The sequence below is a fragment of the Oncorhynchus nerka genome, linkage group LG10 (genome assembly GCF_034236695.1).
Source record: "Oncorhynchus nerka isolate Pitt River linkage group LG10, Oner_Uvic_2.0, whole genome shotgun sequence".
NCBI classification, from domain to species: Eukaryota; Metazoa; Chordata; class Actinopteri; order Salmoniformes; family Salmonidae; genus Oncorhynchus; species Oncorhynchus nerka.
This window is the reverse complement of record NC_088405.1, coordinates 66,236,223-66,258,527: the sequence shown is the minus strand read 5'-3', so window position 1 is coordinate 66,258,527 and position 22,305 is coordinate 66,236,223. Positions and strand designations below refer to the sequence as shown.

The 22,305-nt window shown below is 46.0% G+C and overlaps 2 protein-coding genes across 2 annotated transcripts in view; one reads left to right on the top strand and one right to left on the bottom strand.

Moving 5' to 3' along the window:
- The window catches only part of LOC115135877 (glycerophosphodiester phosphodiesterase domain-containing protein 5-like), a 44,671-nt gene extending 43,815 nt beyond the window's left edge, over positions 1-856 (bottom strand). The window contains exon 1 of the mRNA XM_029671034.2: positions 2-856. The gene's annotated coding sequence lies outside the window, so the exon portion shown is untranslated. The remainder of the gene's footprint in view (position 1) is intronic.
- A 5,572-nt stretch (positions 857-6,428) lies between these two features.
- On the top strand, positions 6,429-10,903 carry serpinh1a (serpin peptidase inhibitor, clade H (heat shock protein 47), member 1a). Its single transcript, XM_029671030.2, has 5 exons — positions 6,429-6,611; positions 8,008-8,629; positions 8,754-8,852; positions 9,001-9,233; positions 9,490-10,903. The coding sequence occupies exons 2-5, from the start codon at positions 8,032-8,034 to the stop codon at positions 9,790-9,792; spliced, it is 1,233 nt and encodes a 410-aa protein (XP_029526890.1). The 5' UTR covers positions 6,429-6,611; positions 8,008-8,031; the 3' UTR covers positions 9,793-10,903.
- Positions 10,904-22,305: the final 11,402 nt, after the last annotated feature.

Genomic DNA, 22,305 nt, shown 5'->3' with positions numbered 1-22,305 from the left:
CCGAAGGTTTACACACTTCTCAGAAAAGGATAGAACCTTAATCCGTCCTACACGGTGTGGGTGGAGCTGCAGTGAACACACTTTGCTCTGAGAGACCTGTTACGAAAAGGCTATGTATCCTCTGCCCGGCACTAATTCAGGGTATGGGCTTTAGAAACTAGCAGCCTGGTCTCATAGGCTAGACGTAACATAGTAAACATAAATCAGGGACTGTCAAATTATACTGGACAAAAATATAAATGCAACATGTAAAGTGTGGTCCCATGTTTCATGGGCTTAAAGAAAATATCCCAGACATTTCCATACACACAAAAAGCTTATTTATCTCAAAGGTTGTGCAAAAATGTGTGTACATCCCTGTTAGTGGGCATTTCTTCTTTGCCAAGATAATCCATCAACCTGACAGGTGTGGCATATCAAGAATCTGATTAAACAGCATGATCATTACACAGGTGCACCTTGTGCTGGAGACAATAAAAGGCCACTCTAAAATGTGCAGTTTTGTCACACAACATAATGCCACAGATGTCTCAAGTTTTGAGGGAGCGTGCAATTGGCATGATGACTGCAGAAATGTCAACCATTGAATATGAATTTCTCTACTATAAGCTGCCTCTAATGTCGTTTTAGAGAATTTGGCAGTATGTCCAATCAGCCTCACAACTGCAGACCACGTGTAACCACGCCAGTCTAGGACCTCCACATCCGGCTTCTTTACCTGGGGGATCATGCGACCAGCCACCCAGACAGCTGATGAAACTGAGGAGTATTTCTGTCTGTAATAAAGCCCTTTTGTGGGGAAAAACATATTCATATTGGCTGGGTCAGGCTTCCAAGTGGTGGGCCTATGCCCTCCCAGGCCCACCCCTGTCTGTGCCCCTGCCCAGTCATGTGAAATCCATATATTATGGCCTAATGAATTGATTTAAATTGACTGATTTCCTTATATGAACTGTACCTCAGCCAAATCTTTGAAAATGTTGCATGTTGCGTTCATATGTATGTTCAATATAGTATGATATGTTATGTTAGGTATGGTTATATAAGACAGTAGGTTACTTACTTCAGGATAAAAACGAAAGTAGGGCCTAAAGGTTGTGTGTTTGAATCTCATCATGGAATTGAGCATTTTAGCTAATTAGCAATGAATTAATTACAATGAATTACTACTTTTTAGCTACTTTGCAACTACTTGTTAGCTAACCCTTCCCCTAACCTTAACCCTTTAACCTAACGCCTAACCTTAACCCAAAACCCTTAGCCTAGCTAGCCACCTGGCTAACGTTAGCCTCAACAAATTGGAATTCATAAAATATGATACATTTTGCTAAATCATAACATATTGTATGATTGTAATTTGTAACATATTTTTAATAATTGCAATTTGCAACATACCATACGAATTGTAATGCGTACCATATCATACACAATATGGACATCCAGAAATTAATACATATCAAATGAAATGTAACTTATCATACTAATTGGAGTGTAATGGATTTACATTCACTATGTTATGTCTACCCCTGTCCAGGTTGCAGCTAGTGACTGACAATGAGCATCTGACATATGATCAGATGAATCAGAATAAGGCCCACACATTGGATAGGTAAATAAAAGTGCACAATGTATAGGACATTTTCCAATAAGGACTCAATAACTGAATGATCAATTATTTTCCATAGGTTCCCTGGATAATCATGACGGCTGGTCATTTTTACAGGGTGAATTTGGTATTGATGCTTGAATATTTTTTTTATTTAACTAGGCAAGTTATTTAAGAACAATTTTTTATTTACAATGATGGCCTACCCCGGCCAAACTCGGACGACACTGGTCCAATTGTGTGTCACCCTATGGGACTCGCAATCATGGCCGGACGTGTGATACAGTTTGGAGTTGAACTAGGGACTGTAGTGACACCTCTTGCACTAAGATGCAGTGCCTTAGTGCTGCAATACTCGGGAGCCCTAATTGACATGTCCTGCACTATTTCATCATTTCCATCACTTAACATTTCAACTGTTCTCCTTGATGATGTCTATGGTACCTCCAAGAATCAGGATGGCTGCCCTTCGCAGGTGCCATCTAGCACCAACCCCTGTTACAGCTCTGAGGCAGTGAGCCAACACCAGGCATGGGGAGGGAGTGACATCCAGCAGGAGATCTATTCCAGGCCTAATGGCCACAGATTAAACCCCTGGTTTGGGAGATGTTTGTGTCAGGTACCTCTAAACTTGTGTAACTGACAAGTGGAGTAAATTGACTTAATCTTGTAACAGAAGTTGGTGAGCAAAGAAGGTTAGGTGGGTCTACACACTCTCTGTGTCTCTCTGTTTCTGAGAGCACTATTCTGTAGATTAACTGCACTGATTTGTAAGGGGGTTTAGAATGAGTTTATACTGTTAATTGTAAATGTATTGATTGTTTTCTAACTGTTTATTACAGATTTATAAACTATGGTTGAAATTGTGTGACTGTCACTGGAGAAAACCCCCATATATCTCAATCCTAGTCAAGAGAGATACAGAGCTTGTGGCTGCATGAATAATTCCCCAGCACTTGGCAGCCCCTGGTGGTGAATCATCATCATCTCCTGTATTCATTTGATGATTTTCATCCACCAGAGGAAGCTATTGCCTTCTGTATCTCACACAGCTAACTTGAGGGCCTCTCTTTACATTTGTCCAGTTCCAAATGTAAACTAGTCCCTAATAGACACACCGTCTGAAAGGACTGTCTACGTGAGTAAGCAATATGATGAAAATTACACCTATAATTTATGCCTGATACTAATTGTCTACACAAACTCCATTCCCTAGTGTAGTGGTCTTCAATCATCATTCAAAATACCTACTGTGTGTGCAGCATTTTGCTGTAGCCCAGCAATAACACACCTGATTCCTCTAATAATATCAACTAACCCCTTGATTAGAATCAGATATGTTAGTACTGGGATGGAACAAAAGCATGCTCAGAGGGTTTTCAGGGACATGATTGAAGAACACTGCATAAATGGGATCGGAATGAACTATATCAAAATATCTCTAAACCCTTTCACGCCTTCCAGACAGGCACTAAACTACTGTACCAGAGTTTGTACAGTAAATCACATCTTTGAGTAGGTTTGGCCATAGTCGGTGATATTAAAACAGCTGAAGGTTGCATCAGCATGCAGGGCAACCTTACTGAGGTCTTACATCATAAGAAGATCAGGCAACATTCCATTACTAACAGAAGAATACCCCCACACTGTGACCTGCTTCCTCACAGCAGAGAGCTCAGATTTGAGACAAAAGTTAAGGTTTGCTGAAAAATAGTTTACAGCTGAAGAATAAGGTGTCTCTTGGGGATGCTCCTCTGCTTCAATACATGAGAACTGTGAGCTATATTAACATATGGAAGTAGCCATTCTCAAAATAGAGGATTTACAAAAAATGTTTTACTCATCCTCTAAACCAGAGTATCCAAAACTTGGTCTCTTGGGCAAAAGGCTAAATGTGCACCCAGGTGGTTTGGGAAACCCTGCTCTAAACTGATGGTTCTTTTACGGATAAAATAACTGATGGTTCTCTCAAACAAAAAAGTACTTTAATTGATACACAAAACATGAAAAAACCCTCCCTTATTAATGAGTTCATTTAATTTAGTAAGTGCAGCTAAGGTGCTGAAACCTGTTTTTCTCTTGAATACTTATTTCCCCCCTCCATGATCTGTCTCCACTCCTATGCTACGTGTTATTTCTGGATGTGGAAACAAGGCAGGCCATCACAGGAAGCTGTACAACATGGAGACGGATGCACATCCTGTTCCCCTGCCCCTTTTCCCTACTGTATGTTGATGGGATTCCCATGCTGCTATTGTTGCTATTTTTACATGCATCTTGACATGCAATAATTTGCAGGCAGTAACCAAAGTGAGCTATGAAGTTCTATGTGAAGGTTTATTCAATCCAGTCATCCAATAATGATAGAGAACATTGTGTTTGCCTTTGACTATAAGATCTTAGTTGGAGACTGCACTATATAGCCCTTTATATACAGTACACAGCCTTACCACAATGAAAACAATAACGGACTGGTCTGTAAGAATGTGTAGAAATGTGAGCAAAAACCACAAGATGTTATCAACCATTACAGTATGTAAAGAGGGTCTCTTCCATCAAGTTCAACAACTGAGACAAAAACTGAACAAGTTCCACAGACATGTGACTAACAGAAATAGAATAATGTGTCCCTGAATAAAGGAGGGGGTCCAAATCAAAAGTAACAGTCAGTATCTGGTGTGGACACCAGCTGCATTAAGTACTGCAGTTCAACTTCTCCTCATGGACTGCACCAGATTTGCCAGTTCTTTCTGTGAGATGTTACCCCACTCTTCCACCAAGGCACCTGCAGGTTCCCAGACATTTCTGGGGGGAATGGCCCAAGCCCTCACCCTCCGATTCAACAGGTCCCAGGCGTGCTCAATGGGATTGAGATCCGGGCTCTTCGCTGGCCATGGCAGAACACTGACATTCCTGTCTTGCAGGAAATCACACACAGAACGAGCAGTATGGCTGGTGGCATTGTCATGCTGGAGGGTCATGTCAGGATGAGCCTGCAGGAAGGGTACCACATGAGGGAGGAGGATGTCTTCCCTGTAACGCACAGCGTTGAGATTGTCTGCAATAACAACAAGCTCAGCCCGATGATGCTGTGACACACCGCCTCAGACCATGACGAACCCTCCACCTCCAAATGGATCCCGCTCCAGAGTACAGGCCTCGGTGTAACGCTCTTTCTTTCGACGATAAATGCGAATCCGACCATTACCCCTGATGAGACAAAACTGCGACTCGTCAATGAAGAGCACTTTTTGCCAGTCCTGTCTGATCCAGCGATGGTGGGTTTGTGCCCATAGGCGACATTGTTTCCGGTGATGTCTGGTGAGGACTTGCCTTACAACAGGCCTACAAGCCCTCAGTCCAGCCTCTCTCAGCCTATTGCGGACAGTCTGAGCACTGATGGAGGGATTGTGCGTTCCTGGTGTAACTCGAGCAGTTGTTGTTGCCATCCTGTACCTGCCCAACAGGTGTGAGGTTTGGATGTACCGATCCTATGCAGGTGTTGTTACATGTGGTCTGCCACTGCGAGGATGATCAGCTGTCCGTCCTGTCTCCCTGTAGCGCTGTCTTAGATGTCTCACAGTACGGACATTGCAATTAATTGCCCTGGTCACATCTGCAGTCCTCATGCCTCCTTGCAGCATGGCTAAGGCACGTTCACGTAGATGAGCAGGGACCCTGGGCATCTTTCTTTTGGTGTTTTTCAGAGTCAGTAGAAAGGCCTCTTTAGTGTCCTACATTTTCATAACTGTGACCGTAATTGCTTACCGTCTGTAAGCTGTTAGTGTTTTAACGACTGTCCCACAGGTACATGTTCATTAATTGTTTATGGTTCATTGAACAAGCATGGGAAACCGTGTTTAAACCCTTTACAATGAAGATCTGTGAAGATATTTGGATTTTTACGAATTATTTTTGAAAGACAGGGTCCTGAAAAAGGGACGTTTCTCTGTTTGCTGAGTTTAGTACAAAAGCACTAAACATGTAGCTATGCTTTTCATGTTGAGGTTGAAGATATGGTGTGGGGTTACTTTTTTCATCCTCAGACCAATGTTGGCTCTATGTAAGTAGTTCAGTAATCTAAACATCAACAGAACATGCTTCTTATACATAGCCTTTTCACTCTAGCAGTGCTGAGGCGTAGCCAATGTAATGTGACCTAATTTCTAATATGATGTCACAAATTCCTTGGCACCAAACACTGGGCTACTGTGGCATGTTGAGTGATTTCCTAAACTTTATTGCTGCTCAGTAGAAACACTACTATGTTTGAGAGTACCTAAATGGGTGCTTTTTAGACAAGGAATAATTGGATATACTGCATGTCCACAGAGGAAAAAATGGTGCCCATTTTTGGGAAAAAGAGAATCAAACTATGTGCCGTTAGACACCAGGGCATTTTAACAATTTGGCATGGCCCGGCATTGAATGGATACATCCCCCTCCTGCATCCCACGCTACAAGCCTCGCAAATCAGACAGACACAGCCGCAAACGTGGCACTGGGAGGAAGAGGTGGACAGTAAAACCTTCGCAACTAGAAAGTAAACTTTACTAAATCACAACAATTATAATACCGAAGTACTTTCTACACCCTAAAAATGATTATTCTTCAGCCTTCAGCCTTGCAGTAGGGCTATGGTAAATCATGTTGCATGGTCTAAAACTGTGTACAGTATATTAAATAAGCATAATTTCAGAATACAGAACTATGAACTTTACAGAAACTCTGCCAGATGTCTGTCGACAGTGTGAATGAGCACTCAGTGTGTCTCAGGCTTTAGGACCTGGAGGGGGAAAGTCCCTCTGCATAGCTGCTCCACAGTAATGGGATACAGTGGGAGGGCCCAGCTCAGCTCACTGTGCATGGAAAATCACTGCACCTCATTGAAATACTTATTTTCCCAACTTCCAGAAATTCATTTCCCACGGTTTATAGACCAGCTGAAGATCTGTCCGTGTAGAAGCTGAGAGAGATACTAGAGTAAAACTGCTGAAAGAGCCTGGTAAGTTAAAGGGGGATGAGATGGGAGTGAGAGTGGGGGAGGGATATTCACTGAACTGTGTTAACTGAAGGAAAATGTCTGACCAGGAATGTGAAAAGTCCCTCCATTTTGGGCTTAGGGTTATAAAATGCCTTTAGAGAATGTAGTGCTGCATTAGAATACAGCTTCATGTCGTTGAGCATTTTGTAGGCCAGTTGAATGGAAAAGATGCATGCGAAAAGTTGCCAGGCTAAAACATACTTCTTCCTCCATCTTCAGTGTTCACGCTTAGTTAATGGATCACATAACAGTGAAAATGTTGTGATGATCAATTAAAAGTGATTATCATTTGAGTGGCAATGCTGCTTTGAACTGTGCCTTGTCTGTAGAGTAGGCCTATCTTATTAGTAACGGCCCCACCCAGCAACAGACTATCTGTGCTCTGATCTAACGCACAGTTTGCTCTGCCATGGGGCATCTCTCTTTACATGGTGGTAGAGAGTGTCGAGACTCGAGAAAGCATCCAATCGATTACGCAGAGGTAAATGAGCTGTGTAATTTATAAACATACTGTATGTTCAGACAGATATTAATGATGATGATGATGATGTAAACTTGAATATCCCTCCTCCTATAGACTCTCTCACACTGTGGCAGTGCTGATTGGTCCGTTTTTTTAAATGATAGATATAATGCAAACTGAGAATGTATTGAAATCATCTGTACTTCCAACAAAACTTTGAAAACATCATCCCTATAGCACAGACATGACAGCCTGAGTAAGCTGAAAGATCAAACTTTCTGTTAAGACAGTGAAACATTTGAAACCTCGCAGCTGCTTAAAAGGTCACTTATTCCAGGCCTCAGAGGATGCATACAATCCTTTTGTTTAGATTCTGCAGCTAAATCTGACCCCGTTGAGCACTTGTCTGTGTAGTCTTCCTGTAGGGCAACACTCCTTCGAGTAGCAAGAGGAAAAAAAAGTGATTGGTCCACCAGATGAAGCGAGAGCTTGATTGAAATATCGTAGGTGTTCTACAGCTGCAGTATAAACGTGGCTCTTGAGTCTTGCCTTGAGCTCTTAGGTCTTGCAAACCTGCTCTCAGATTCTCCACCAATGAATTACATTACAGACCGCATACTGAAAGCTTAGTATACCACACAGAATGTCTATTCTGCATCATCCAGGATGAATAAAGGACGAGTGGTAATTCCACTTGAATCTCAGCAACGGGTTGGAGAAGTGGGTTATCTCCTTAACTCGTGCTATGACTGGCGAGAGTAAGGAGAGAAGTCCTACAAAGGTTTTCTGTTCTCAAAATCCAGGGCAAATTTAATTTAATTTTCCTCTGACACTAAAGATTTGAGACTCTGTTGCTCTGTAATTGCTCTGATGCTCTATCATGTCCCCTCTCAGGTCTTTAATGATCATTCTGACACTATGTGGGTGACTAACCTGGTAGCCATGGCCCTACTGGCCACCGCAGCCTCCGCTGCTACTGCCGCCTTGGCAGACAAGGTCCTAAGTAACCACGCCACCCTGCTGGCCAACAACAGCGCCAGCCTGGCCTTCAGCCTCTACCAAAACATGGTCAAGGAGAAGGACCTGGAGAACATCCTCATCTCCCCCGTGGTTGTGGCCTCTTCCCTGGGCCTGGTGGCCCTCGGGGGCAAGGCCTCCACCGCCTCCCAGGTAAAGACCGTGCTGAGTGCCGACAAGGTGAAAGACGAGCAGCTTCACGCCGGCCTGGCCGAGCTCCTAGAGGAGGTCAGCAACTCCAAGACCCGCAACGTCACCTGGAAGATCAGCAACCGCATCTACAGCCCCAGCTCGGTCAACTTCGCAGATGCCTTTGTCAAGAGCAGCAAGAAGCACTACAACTATGACCACACTAAGATCAACTTTAAGGACAAGAAGAGCGCTGTGAAGTCCATCAACGATTGGGCGGCCAAGTCCACCGATGGCAAGCTGCCCGAGGTCACCAAGGACGTGGAGAGGACCGATGGGGCCATGATCATCAACGCCATGTTCTTCAAACGTGAGTTTGATCTTACAAAGCACCAGCACTTGGGAGATACTCTTCTCTCTTTTGCCTTGTTTTTTTATCCATTCACATATTTACTAATTTACAGTCAATTGTATTTTACTTTCAATCTGAACAGCCCATTGGGATGAACAGTTCCACCAAAAGATGGTGGACAACCGTGGCTTCCTGGTGTCCCGCTCTCACACTGTTGGTGTACCCATGATGCACCGCACAGGTTAATCAATTACAACATGTCCCTCAACATAATATTAAACAGTATATTTAAACTGAACTGGGGTGTTTTAATTTCAGTGTGAAGGAAGATGTACAGAAAAGCTCTAGAAATGTCTCTGAGTCTGTCCTCATACTGGTTGTACCTGCAGGTCTCTATGGTTTCCACGAGGATACAGTGAATAAGCTTTTAATCCTGAGCATACCCCTGGCCCATAAAAAATCCAGCCTGGTGTTCTTCATGCCCTACCACGTGGAGTCCCTGGAGAGGCTGGAGAAGCTGCTGACCTGCAAGCAGCTGGATGACTGGATGGGCAAGCTGAAGGAGACGGCTGTGGCTGTGTCTCTGCCCAAAGTCAGCATGGAAGTCAGCCACAACATCCAGGTACTGGAAAAACCTAGACATGGCACAAGTCATTGGTGAAAACCACATTTATTAAATGTTTATGAGATGCAAGTTTCAATAACATGTTAGTATACACTAACTATACAGTACACATCCCGATGCTCTTAGGTGGCTGAACTCCTTTACAACTCTCTCTCTCTCTCTCTCTCTCTCACACACACACACACACACACACACACACACACACACACACACACACACACACACACACACACACACACACACACACACACAGAAACACCTTGGGGAGCTGGGTCTGACAGAGGCTGTGGATAAGACCAAGGCGGACCTGTCCAACATCTCTGGGAAGAAGGACCTGTACCTGTCCAACGTCTTCCATGCCTCTGCCATGGAGTGGGACACTGATGGGAACCCCATCAATACCAGCATCTTTGGCACCGATAAACTGAAAAACCCCAAGTTGTTCTACGCTGACCACCCCTTCATTTTCCTTGTGAAGGACACCAAGACCAACTCCATCCTCTTCCTCGGTAGACTGGTCCGACCTAAGGGCGAGAAGATGAGAGATGAATTATAACAACTTTGAGTCTTAGGTGAAGTGTTTTTGTATGCACAGGCATTTGTGTGTGTGTGTATGTGTTTGTATTTTTCTATGCAAAAGAGAAGAGAGGGAGAAAATGAATTGTACATTTTATAACTCAAGAGTACATTCCCATTTCATCAACTATGTGCCAACATTCATGCCTGTTTTTCACAATGCATGATTCAGAAATATATTTTTGTGTATTTTGTCCTGTGTTGTAAGAAACAAAGTATTGTGTACTCCAAAAAAACATTAACTTCACCTTAACATGGTATCATCATCAAGCCTACAATCCAAACTGAATAGAAAGCGATATTCTGTTTGGATTCCAGGCTAGTTAGTAATCACCATCACCACGTGGCATGTTTGAGTATTTTAATTAAGGGCAGATCACAGGATGGATACTTACATTAAGTATGATCTCCCAGACTATCGCCTTAAATATAAAATCAGTGTTACTCTCAGGGTTTCCTCTCCTGTCTGTCTGTCAGTCTGGGACCCCAACTGAATGCACGCTCTGTTTCACTATTGTTTCACTTTACTTTGAATTCCAGACTATTTGTTTCTACCAGTTTACTTGAGATTAAGTCAACATCAAATTACTATTGTCGGGGTATTCATACTCTTTATTAAAAATAACTAATTGTGTGATAATCTCATTCAAATGTGCTGAGCAAGTAAACGGTTTCTGTTTTCTTTACAGGTTTTGCTATGATTACCGTGTACCCGTCACCAAATATCACATTTTTGTGAAATTCGTTCCAATATCTTTAATGCAAAAAAAATGTTTTTTAATTCACAAGCCTTTTCACAATCTTACTACATGGTGCTAGCCTATTGTTCACTCCCCCAAAGCACATGAATCTATGACCCAGGGGACGCGCCTCTGTTTGGCTTTTTACTGATCCGCACTGAAAGCACTGCTCTGTACTCTTTAGCTAACTAACCTCTGAGTGAAAGAAAGAAAGGTGATGTCTGTGGAAGACTTTTGATTAATCGGCCTAGCCCTGTCTCAACACTGTCACGTTTTGCCACAAAAAAAAAAGCTTTTTTGGAACAATGGAATGGTATGAGATAGTTAGAAGTTCTCTTTTTCCAATAAAATGGTAAAACAAAAGAATGTTGTAATGTGACTTGGTTCGAGGAGGAACTTATGGTGACAACTAGGAGGGAATGGCAGGGTTTGTGAGGTCAAGTGCAGGAGCTAATAGGAGTTTCCAACTGATTGGCCAAAAGGAATTACAGCTATACGACTTTAGAAAATTCACAAGGTTGTGCTACCAAAGGAAATTAATATCTTTCAAATGTTATGCTGAAACACCATCTACTGTATGTATTGTGAGTGGCTTTGCATAACAGTGCATGTCATACTCTCCAGTGCCACATCTCCAAACCGTGACAACCTATGCAGATGTCTATAGCAGCTACTATGTCCAGATCATAGCCTTATATAATTATTGGTCAGATGGAGTGGGATGCCATAGGCAAAGAAGCCCACAGGATTCCCACCATGGGCCGATTGAGTGTTATGGGACCATTCACATATCCAAGTTAGGTTTGCATCCCAGCAGCATACCACCCTGCATCCCACTGCTGGCTTGCTTCTGAAGTTAAGCAGGGTTGGTCCTTGTCACGAGTGGCGCTCGGCGGTCGTCATCACCGGCCTATTAGCTGCCACTGATTGTCTTTCCTCCCCCTCCTTGTATGTTTATTGGTAGCACCTGTTTAGGTATGATTAGTTTGTCTTTATTAGACAGCCGGCCCGCCTGGTTGTTGTGCGGGATTATTTCAGTGTAACCTTCGGCTCTGTTGTAGAGGTACGTGTTAGTGCCTGGTCGTGACTTTTCCGTTGTACATTTTCATTCCCTGTGTTTGGGGTCGTTACTATTGTGAGTACCCTGTGGTGCGTTGGTGCAATTAAAGACGCACAGCATTGCACTCTCTGTCTCCTGCGTCTGACTCCACACCCAGGACACCCGCAGCATTACAGAATCCCGCACCTAAATCAAATTGAATGGAGTCAGCAGGAGCAGCAGCCAACCCTCTCCCATCGATGGAGGAACGGGTTCTCCACCACACCACCGTTCTCCATCGGATCGGATCCGCGATGGATCAAGTAATGGAGAGAATGGACCGATGGGAGAGGAGTGGTCTCCTCTCTCCACCTTCGGCACCCACGGCCCGGACTCCCCATCACTCGACTCCAGCACCCTCCGTCTGACGCTACCGAGGGCTTATGATGGAGCGGCGTCGGGTTGCCAGGGGTTTCTGCTTCAGCTGGAGCTATACCTGGCCACCGTTAGACCCACTCCCTCAGGAGCGGAGAGGGTGAGTGTCCTCATCTCCTGCCTCACGGGTCGTGCTCTGGAGTGGGCGAACGCAGTCTGGAATGGCCCAGACTCAGCGGGAGCACTACCCAGAGTTTTCCCTCCGCTTCCGTGCCGTGTTTGATCACCCTCTAGACGGCCGAGCAGTGGGAGAACGACTTTTTCATCTCAGGCAGGAGAGGAGGAGCGCCCAGGATTACGCGCTGGAGTTCCGGACCTTGGCAGCCGGATCTGGGTGGAACGACAGGGCCCTTATGGACCACTACAGGTGTAGTCTCCGAGAGGACGTCCGCCGGGAGTTAGCGTGTCGGGACACCACTCTGTCACTGGATCAGCTGATTGACATGTCCATTCGACTGGACAATCTGCTGGCTGCCCGCGGGAGTTCAGAGAGGGTCCTGTGCGTTCCACCACCCAGCCCTCCGCTCCCATTCCGATGGAGTTGGGAGGGGCTGCGCCGAGGGGTACCGGAGGAGGAGGCCTTCCCTGCACCAACTGTGGTCGGAGAGGACACACGTCTGATCGGTGCTGGGGGGGTCCGTCTGGGAGTAGAGATGGCAGGCGGAACGCTTCTCGATCATCCCAGGTGAGTCTGCATCAAACTCACCCAGAACCCCCTGTTGGCCACATGTTTGTCTTAACCTTTTTTCTTCACTTTTTTCCCTCTTCCCAGCATAGGGCGCTAGTCGATTCAGGCGCAGCTGGGAACTTTATGGATCGCGGACTCGCCCTTAAATTAGGGGTTCCGCTGGTGCCGATAGATTCTCCTTTCCCCGTGCACTCCCTAGATAGCCGGCCATTAGGGTCAGGGATGGTCAGGGAGACCACGGTCCCACTGGACATGGTGACGCAGGGGAATCATAGGGAGCGTATCAGTTTTTTTATTATTGATTCGCCTGCGTTTCCAGTGGTGCTGGGGACTCCCTGGCTGGCCCGGCACAATCCTAAAATTTCGTGGAAACAGGGGTTCTCCAGGGGTGGTCAGAGGAGTGTTCTGGAAGGTGTTTGGGAGTTTCCATCGGTGCTACGTCGGTGGAGAGTCCAGACCAGGGTTCCACGGTGTGCATTCCCCCGAGTATGCCGATTGGCAATCGCTTTCAGTAAAGTGAAAGCGACTAAATTACCACCTTATCGACCGGGAAGGGATTGTACGATAGATCTCCAGGTAGACGCTGTGCTTCCCAAGAGTCACGTGTACCCGCTGTCCCAGGAGGAGACGTTGGCAATGGAGACATATGTCACGGAGTCGCTGGGACAGGGGTACATTCGGCCCTCCATTTCACCCGTCTCCTCGAGTTTCTTTTTGTGAGGAAAAAGGAGGGAGGTTTGCGTCCGTGTATTGATTATAGAGGTCTAAACGCCATCACAGTGGGGTATAGTTACCCTCTACCTCTCATCGCTACGGCGGTGGAATCATTCCACGGAGCGCAGTTCTTCACAAAACTGGATCTCAGGAGCGCGTATAGTCTGGTGCGTATTCGGAAGGGAGACGAGTGGAAAACCGCATTTAGTACCACATCAGGCCACTATGAGTACCTCGTCATGCCGTATGGGTTAAAAAATGCTCCAGCCGTTTTTCAATCCTTTGTAGACGAGATTCTCAGGGACCTGTGCGGGCAGGGAGTGGTTGTTTATATCGATGACATTCTGATCTACTCGGCCACTTACACCGCGCATGTGTCTCTGGTGCGCAAGGTGCTTGGTAGACTGCTGGAGCATGACCTATACGTCAAGGCTGAGAAATGCGTGTTCTCTAAACGAGCCGTCTCTTTTCTGGGATATCGCATTTCCACCTCGGGGTAGTGATGGAGGGCGACCCCATTAGGGCCGTGCGTAATTGGCCGACTCCAACCACGGTAAAGGAGGTGCAGCGGTTTTTGGGTTTTGCCAACTACTACCGGAGGTTTATCCGGGGTTTTGGCCAGATAGCGGCTCCCATTACCTCACTGCTGAAGGGGGGCCCGGTGCGGTTGCAGTGGTCAGCAGAGGCGAACGGAGCGTTCAACAAGTTGAAGGCGCTGTTCACTGATGCGCCCGTGTTGGCGCATCCGGACCCCTCTCTAGCATTCATAGTGGAGGTGGACGCGTCCGAGGCTGGGGTGGGTGCCGTGCTATCGCAGCGCTCGGGTACGCCACCAAAACTCCGCCCCTGCGCTTTCTTCTCAAGGAAGCTCAGCCCAGCGGAGCGTAACTATGATGTGGGGACCGGGAGTTGCTAGCGGTGGTTAGAGCTCTGAAGGTGTGGAGACACTGGCTTGAGGGGGCTAAGCACCCTTTTCTCATCTGGACCGACCACCAGAACCTGGAGTATATTCGGGCAGCTAGGAGACTTAACCCACGTCAGGCAAGGTGGGCCATATTCTTCACCCGGTTCCGGTTTACTTTGTCTTATAGACCGGGCTCCCAGAACGTAAAGGCTGACGCACTGTCCCGCCTTTACGACACGGAGGATGGGTCCACCGAACCTGCTCCCATCCTTCCCGCCTCAAAGCTGGTAGCACCAGTGGTATGGGAGGTGGATATCGAGCGGGCGTTACGGGCTGAACCCGCTCCTCCTCAGTGTCCAGCGGGGCGAAGGTACGTGCCGCTTGGTGTTCGGGACAAGCTGATTCGGTGGGCTCATGTCCTACCCTCCTCGGGTCACCCTGGGGTGACGAGGACAGTGGGGAGCCTTCAGGGGAGGTATTGGTGGCCTACTTTGGCTAAGGACGTTAAGGGTTATGTCTCCTCCTGTTCAGTGTGCGCTCAGAGTAATGCTCCTAGGCACCTTCCTAGAGGGAAGTTACAACCCCTCCCCGTTCCACAGCGGCCATGGTCACATCTGTCCATAGATTTCCTGACCGATCTTCCGCCGTCTCAGGGGAACACCACGGTTCTTGTGATTGTGGATCGGTTCTCTAAGTCCTGCCGTCTCCTCCCGTTGCCCGGTATCCCTACAGCCCTACAGACTGCGGAGGCGTTATTCACCCATGTCTTTCGGCACTACGGGGTGCCGGAGGACATCGTTTCTGATCGGGGCCCCCAATTCACGTCTCGGGTATGGAGAGCGTTCATGGAACGCTTGGGGGTCTCTGTCAGCCTGACCTCCGGTTATCACCCCGAGAGTAATGGGCAGGTGGAGAGAGTGAACCAGGAGGTGGGTAGGTTTCTGCGGTCGTATTGCCAGGATCGGCCAGGGAGTGGGCACGCTACATTCCCTGGGCTGAAATGGCTCAGAACTCACTACGCCACTCCTCTACTAACGTGTCCCCTTTTCAGTGTGTGTTGGGGTACCAGCCGGTCCTGGCACCATGGCATCCGAGCCAGACCGAGGCTCCTGCGGTGGAGGAATGGGTACAGCGCTCCAAGGAGACCTGGAGGGCCGTCCAGGAATCTCTACAACAAGCGAGTGGACGGCAGAAGAGGAGTGCTGACCGCCACCGCAGTGAGGCCCCCGTGTTTGTACCGGGGACAGGGTCTGGCTCTCGACCCGAAACCTACCTCTCCGCTTGCCCTGCCGGAAGCTGGGTCCGCAGTGTGTAGGGCCCTTTAAAGTCCTGAGGAGGATAAACGAGGTGTGTTATCGATTACAACTCCCTTCCTATTATCGTATTAACCCCTCGTTTCATGTGTCTCTCCTCAGGCCGGTGGTAGCTGGTCCCCTGCAGGACAGTGAGGTGCTGGAGGTCCCTCCCCCTCTGGACATCGAGGGGTCCCCGGCGTACACGATCCGGGCCATTCTGGACTCAAGACGCCGGGTGAGGGGCCTGCAGTACCTCGTGGACTGGGAGGGGTACGGCCCGGAGGAGAGGTGCTGGGTACCGGTGGGGGACATCTTGGATCCATCCATGTTGAGGGATTTCCATCGCCTCCATCCGGATCGCCCTGCACCTCGTCCTCCGGGCGACCTCGAGGCCGGTGTCGGCGCGCTGCGGGAGCCGCGCGTCAGGGGGGTACTGTCACGAGTGGCGCTCGGCGGTCGTCATCACCGGCCTATTAGCTGCCACTGATTGTCTTTCCTCCCCCTCCTTGTATGTTTATTGGTAGCACCTGTTTAGGTATGATTAGTTTGTCTTTATTAGACAGCCGGCCCGCCTGGTTGTTGTGCGGGATTATTTCAGTGTAACCTTCGGCTCTGTTGTAGAGGTACGTGTTAGTGCCTGGTCGTGACTTTTCCGTTGTACATTTTCATTCCCTGTGTTTGGGGTCGTTACTATTGTGAGTACCCTGTGGTGCGTTGGTGCAATTAAAGACGCACAGCATTGCACTCTCTGTCTCCTGCGTCTGACTCCACACCCACGACACCCGCAGCATTACAGTCCTGGTCAGTCCCTGGATGGGAGACCAGATGCTGCTGGAAGTGGTGTTGGAGGGCCAGTAGGAAGCACTCTTTGCTCGTCTAAAAAATATCCCAATGCCCCAGGGCAGTGATTGGGGACACTGCCCTGTGTAGGGTGCTGTCTTTCAGATGGGATGTTAAACAGGTTTCCTGATTCTCTGAGGTCATTAAAGATCCCATGGCACTTATTGTAAGAGTAGGGGTGTTAACCCTGGTGTCCTGGCTAAATTCCCAAGCTGTCCTTTATTCCATCATGGTCACCTAATCATCCCAGCTTACAATTGGCTTATTCATCCCTGTAACTATTCCCCAGGTTGTTGCTGAGAATGTGTTCTCAGTCAACTTACCTTGTGAAATAAAAAATCCTGTGGCTCTCTTTAAGACGATCAGGTCAGATAGTTGTTGGGATTCAATGAGTTGCTCCTACACCTGTGTATTAACTTGAAATATGTTGCTACTGTAGTAATTCATTACTGAGTTATTAAATAGGTATAAGAGCAAGTGTTTTCTAGTTGATCAAAGGAGTAAACTGAAATCTACAGTAAGTCTAAGTGTTGTATAATTCTAATAGGCTCCATGCATGCCTATCTGTAATCATGTGGCACTGGGGATCATTTAGGCATCTCTCTCCATCTAGTGGCTTACAATGTAGGCAAACAAAATGTAACATCCCATGGGCTCAATGGGCTTACTATTTCTCCCTTAGATCAAGAATAAGTATTGTTTTGCTTACATTTATATATTTTTAAATGATAGATGACCAGCAGGGTCAAATAATAATTACAGTGGTTGTAGAGGGTGAAACAGGTCAGTACCTCAGGAGTAAATGTCACTTTTCATTTCCGAGCATTCAGAGAGTCAAAAACAGCAGGTCCGGCACAAGGTAGCACTTCCGGTGTACAGGTATGGGTTCCATAGCCGCAGGCAGAAGAGTTGAAACTGGAGCAGCAGCACGATCAGGTGGACTGGGGACAGCCAGGAGTCATCAGGCCAGGTAGTTCTGAGGCATGGTCCTAGGGCCCACAAAGATCTCCTCCACCACACGAGCCCGAGGGGGCGCAAAACAGGACAGGAAGATCACGTCAGTGACTCAACCCACTCAAGCGACCTACCCTTCCTAGGAACAGCATGGAAGACCACTAGTAAGCCAGGGACTCAGTCCTCGTAATAGGGTCAGAGGTAGAGAAGCCCAATGGAGAGAGGGGAGCCGGCCAGGCAGAGACAGCAAGGGCGGTTCGTATCTCCAGTGCCTTGCCGTTGACCTTCGCACCCCTGGGCCAGACTACACTCAATCATACTGAAGAGATGAGTCAGAAAAACTAAAACAAATATGGGGATGAGGTACAGTGCCTTGCGAAAGTATTCGGCCCCCTTGAACTTTGCGACCTTTTGCCACATTTCAGGCTTCAAACATAAAGATATAAAACTGTATTTTTTTGTGAAGAATCAACAACAAGTGGGACACAATCATAAAGTGGAATGACATTTATTGGATATTTCAAACTTTTTTAACAAATCAAAAACTGAAAAATTGGGCGTGCAAAATTATTCAACCCCCTTAAGTTAATACTTTGTAGCGTCACCTTTTGCTGCGATTACAGCTGTAAGTCGCTTGGGGTATGTCTCTATCAGTTTTGCACATCGAGAGACTGACATTTTTTCCCATTCCTCCTTGCAAAACAGCTCGAGCTCAGTGAGGTTGGATGGAGAGCATTTGTGAACAGCATTTTTCAGTTCTTTCCACAGATTCTCGATTGGATTCAGGTCTGGACTTTGACTTGGCCATTCTAACACCTGGATATGTTTATTTTTGAACCATTCCATTGTAGATTTTGCTTTATGTTTTGGATCATTGTCTTGTTGGAAGACAAATCTCCGTCCCAGTCTCAGGTCTTTCGCAGACTCCATCAGGTTTTCTTCCAGAATGGTCCTGTATTTGGCTCCATCCATCTTCCCATCACTTTTAACCATCTTCCCTGTCCCTGCTGATGAAAAGCAGGCCCAAACCATGATGCTGCCACCACCATGTTTGACAGTGGGGATGGTGTGTTCAGGGTGATGAGCTGTGTTGCTTTTACGCCAAACATAACATTTTGCATTGTTGCCAAAAAGTTCAATTTTGGTTTCATCTGACCAGAGCACCTTCTTCCACATGTGTGGTGTGTCTCCCAGGTGGCTTGTGGCAAACTTTAAACAACACTTTTTATGGATATCTTTAAGAAATGGCTTTCTTCTTGCCACTCTTCCATAAAGGCCAGATTTGTGCAATATACGACTGATTGTTGTCCTATGGAAAGAGTCTCCCACCTCAGCTGTAGATCTCTGCAGTTCATCCAGAGTGATCATGGGCCTCTTGGCTGCATCTCTGATCAGTCTTCTCCTTGTATGAGCTGAAAGTTTAGAGGGACGGCCAGGTCTTGGTAGATTTGCAGTGGTCTGATACTCCTTCCATTTCAATATTATCGCTTGCACAGTGCTCCTTGGGATGTTTAAAGCTTGGGAAATCTTTTTGTATCCAAATCCGGCTTTAAACTTCTTCACAACAGTATCTCGGACCTGCCTGGTGTGTTCCTTGTTCTTCATGATGCTCTCTGCGCTTTTAACGGACCTCTGAGACTATCACAGTGCAGGAGCATTTATACGGAGACTTGATTACACACAGGTGGATTGTATTTATCATCATTAGTCATTTAGGTCAACATTGGATCATTCAGAGATCCTCACTGAACTTCTGGAGAGTTTGCTGCACTGAAAGTAAAGGGGCTGAATAATTTTGCACGCCCAATTCTTCAGTTTTTGATTTGTTAAAAAAGTTTGAAATATCCAATAAATGTCGTTCCACTTCATGATTGTGTCCCACTTGTTGTTGATTCTTCACAAAAAAATACAGTTTTATATCTTTATGTTTGAAGCCTGAAATGTGGCAAATGGTCGCAAAGTTCAAGGGGGCCGAATACTTTCGCAAGGCACTGTAGGTAGTTGTTTGGATGGGCTATTTACAAATGGGCTGTGTACAGCTGCAGTGATAGGTAAGCTGCTCTGACTGCTGATGCTTAAAGTTAGTGAGGGAGATTTGTCTCCAACTTCAGTGATTTTTGCAATTTGTTCCAGTCATTGGCAGCAGAGAACTGGAAGGAAAGGCAGGCAAAGGAAGTGTTGGCTTTGGGGATGACCAGTGAAATATACCTGCTGGAGCGCGTGCTATGGGTGGGTGTTGCTATGGTGACCAGTGAGCTGCGATAAGGCTGAGCTCTACCTAGCAAGGAGTTACAGATGACCTGGAGCCAGTGGGTTTGGCGACGAATATGAAGTGAGGGCCAACCAACGAGAGCATACAGGTCGCAGTGGTGGGTAGTATATGGGTCTTTGGTTACAAAACGGGTGACACTGATAGATTGCATCCAATTTTCTGAGTAGAGTGTTGGAGGCTATTTTGTAAATGACATCACCGAAGTCAAGGATCGGTAGGATAGTCCGTTTTACGAGGGTATGTTTGGCAGCATGAGTGAAGGAGGCTTTGTTGCGAAATAGGAAGCTGATTCTAGATTTAATTTGGGATTGGAGATGCTTAATGTGAGTCTGGAAGGACAGTCTAGCCAGACACCTAGGTATTTATAGTTGTCCACATATTCTAAATCAGAACCGTCCAGAGTAGTGATGCTGGGCGGGCAAGCGGGTGCGGGCAGCGATCGGTTGAAGAGCATCAAATCAAATGTATTTATATAGCCCTTCGTACATCAGCTGATATCTCAAAGTGCTGTACAGAAACCCAGCCTAAAACCCCAAACAGCAAGCAATGCAGGTGTAAAAGCACGGTGGCTAGGAAAAACTCCCTAGAAAGGCCAAAACCTAGGAAGAAACCTAGAGAGGAACCAGGCTATGTGGGGTGGCCAGTCCTCTTCTGGCTGTGCCAGGTAGAGATTATAACAGAACATGGCCAAGATGTTCAAATGTTCATAAATGACCAGCATGGTCAAATAATAATAAGGCGTGCATTTAGTTTTACTAGCATTTAAGCAGTTGGAGGCCACGGAAGGAGTGTTGTATGGCGTTGAAGCTCGTTTGGAGGTTTGTTAACACAGAAGGGCCAGATGTATACAGAATACTTTGGGTTGCACGATCAAAAAGCCTGTGCGTGCGTGTTCTGTTATACATCTGTGTGATGTGATTAATCCTTTATTCAGTTCAGAATGAAATTATTTATTGTATTTTAACAGCAACAGTTCCAACCGAGCCAGATATGTAAGAGTGTTTTTAATGGGGAAAAATAAACATCAAAATATATTCATGGGTATTTCATTATTTGTTTTTGTCTATATTGCATTTTTTTTATAGGCATAATGGCAATGAAATGTACCAATATCTACTTATAGTTGCATATTTTCCTAAGCTTGGGTCCCAGGAAAGCACAGAATTTCTCATTTGGGTCCTAGGCTGAAAAAGTTTAAGAACCCCAGCTGTAACGGATAGCAGTCCCCTGAAACATTGTCATGGATAGCATATAATTTCAAAAACATTGTAACGGATCGGTGATCACAAGCATACCATTTCTGTCTGTGATTCCCTGTTGTAGGCTAACGATCTGAACATGAGAGATTCCATAGCCTACATGGCTTACATTTCTACTGTGTTGCAATAAAGGATTTCGTTTTTTGTCAAGTGAATCATTTAATGCAGAATCCTCAATTCAGTTCCCTTTCATTTGATGTCCAAAAAGCAACATCCATCCCATACACAACAACTTTTGATCCTGAAAGAAAGGATACAGGATGTAGTTTAAATTAGTGATGCTGTACACACATGTGAAATCAAATGGTGGTGGTGGGAGAATGGAAGAGCAGAGAAAGGAAAGGGATGATAACAACGGGTCTCCTCTATTGTGGTAAATTACTGGCTTACTCCACATCTATCTGTAGAGGCTGTGAAAGGAGGAATGTTGTCAGGACAGTCAAGATAATGCACTATGTATATGCACTCATTTTCAAACAAGTCTGCTAATTAATTAAATGAATTTATACCCTTCAAAGTCAAAGATAAGGTTGCGCTTAAAATTAGTGAACAAAGATACTGTGTCCATTTCCTAAATAAAACCAAAATGCAGTTATTGTCTTAGTCATGCTGGCAACAAATCTGTCCCCCCAACATTTAGAACAACACCCCCCTGTTTTATGTTCTCTCTAGCAATTTCACTGCCAAGTGTGGTTTAAGGTTTCCAAGTAGGAATATTCTATTGAAAGAGAAAAGGAAAAAGGCATTTAGACCTATGTGTGTACTACTACTACAATAGTTTGAGTGTACCAACTTTTTAAAATCTAATATGTAACCAAATAATACACCAAATAATTCTAATGCAAAAGTAATGCTAATGCAAAAATACTAGGTGAATTTAGGAACAGTTCATTCATGTTCCAGAGTTCAGATAGGGTTGAATAAGCTGTGCTTTGTACAGCCACACCTGGTGCCCCATGCTGCCCCCTGGGCAGGTATTTCACCATGACGCCACAGAGCTTGCACACACACACACACTGCACAGCTGATCCCTTCCAGGAACAGAGACTGGGACAGGTGTGACCTCTCCGGTTGACATGATGAGACATCTGAGCAGTGTGATGTTCTCTAGAGCACAGGGCCACAAGAATGACACATGTCTAATGTGCTTTGTATTCACACTGCCCTTGCCTTTGAATGAGGACTCAACTCTTTTGCCAGTTCACTGGGTTTTTACAAAGTGCAAGACAAGCCATTCAATTAGAATGCGTTATCGGACAGCTAGATATAGCGGAGAAACATTTACTTTTTATCACCACAGAGACAAATTACAATTATACTCGTATATTAACAAGAGTAGCTTATGACAAAATC

Bases quoted from the DNA above. Each gene is read 5' to 3' on its own strand.
- serpinh1a (XM_029671030.2), top strand. From the start codon at position 8,032: ATGTGGGTGACTAACCTGGTAGCCATGGCCCTACTGGCCACCGCAGCC. The intron at 8,630-8,753 runs GTGAGTTTGATC...CAATCTGAACAG, and splicing joins CAACGCCATGTTCTTCAAAC to CCCATTGGGATGAACAGTTC. The intron at 8,853-9,000 runs GTTAATCAATTA...TTGTACCTGCAG, and splicing joins ACCCATGATGCACCGCACAG to GTCTCTATGGTTTCCACGAG.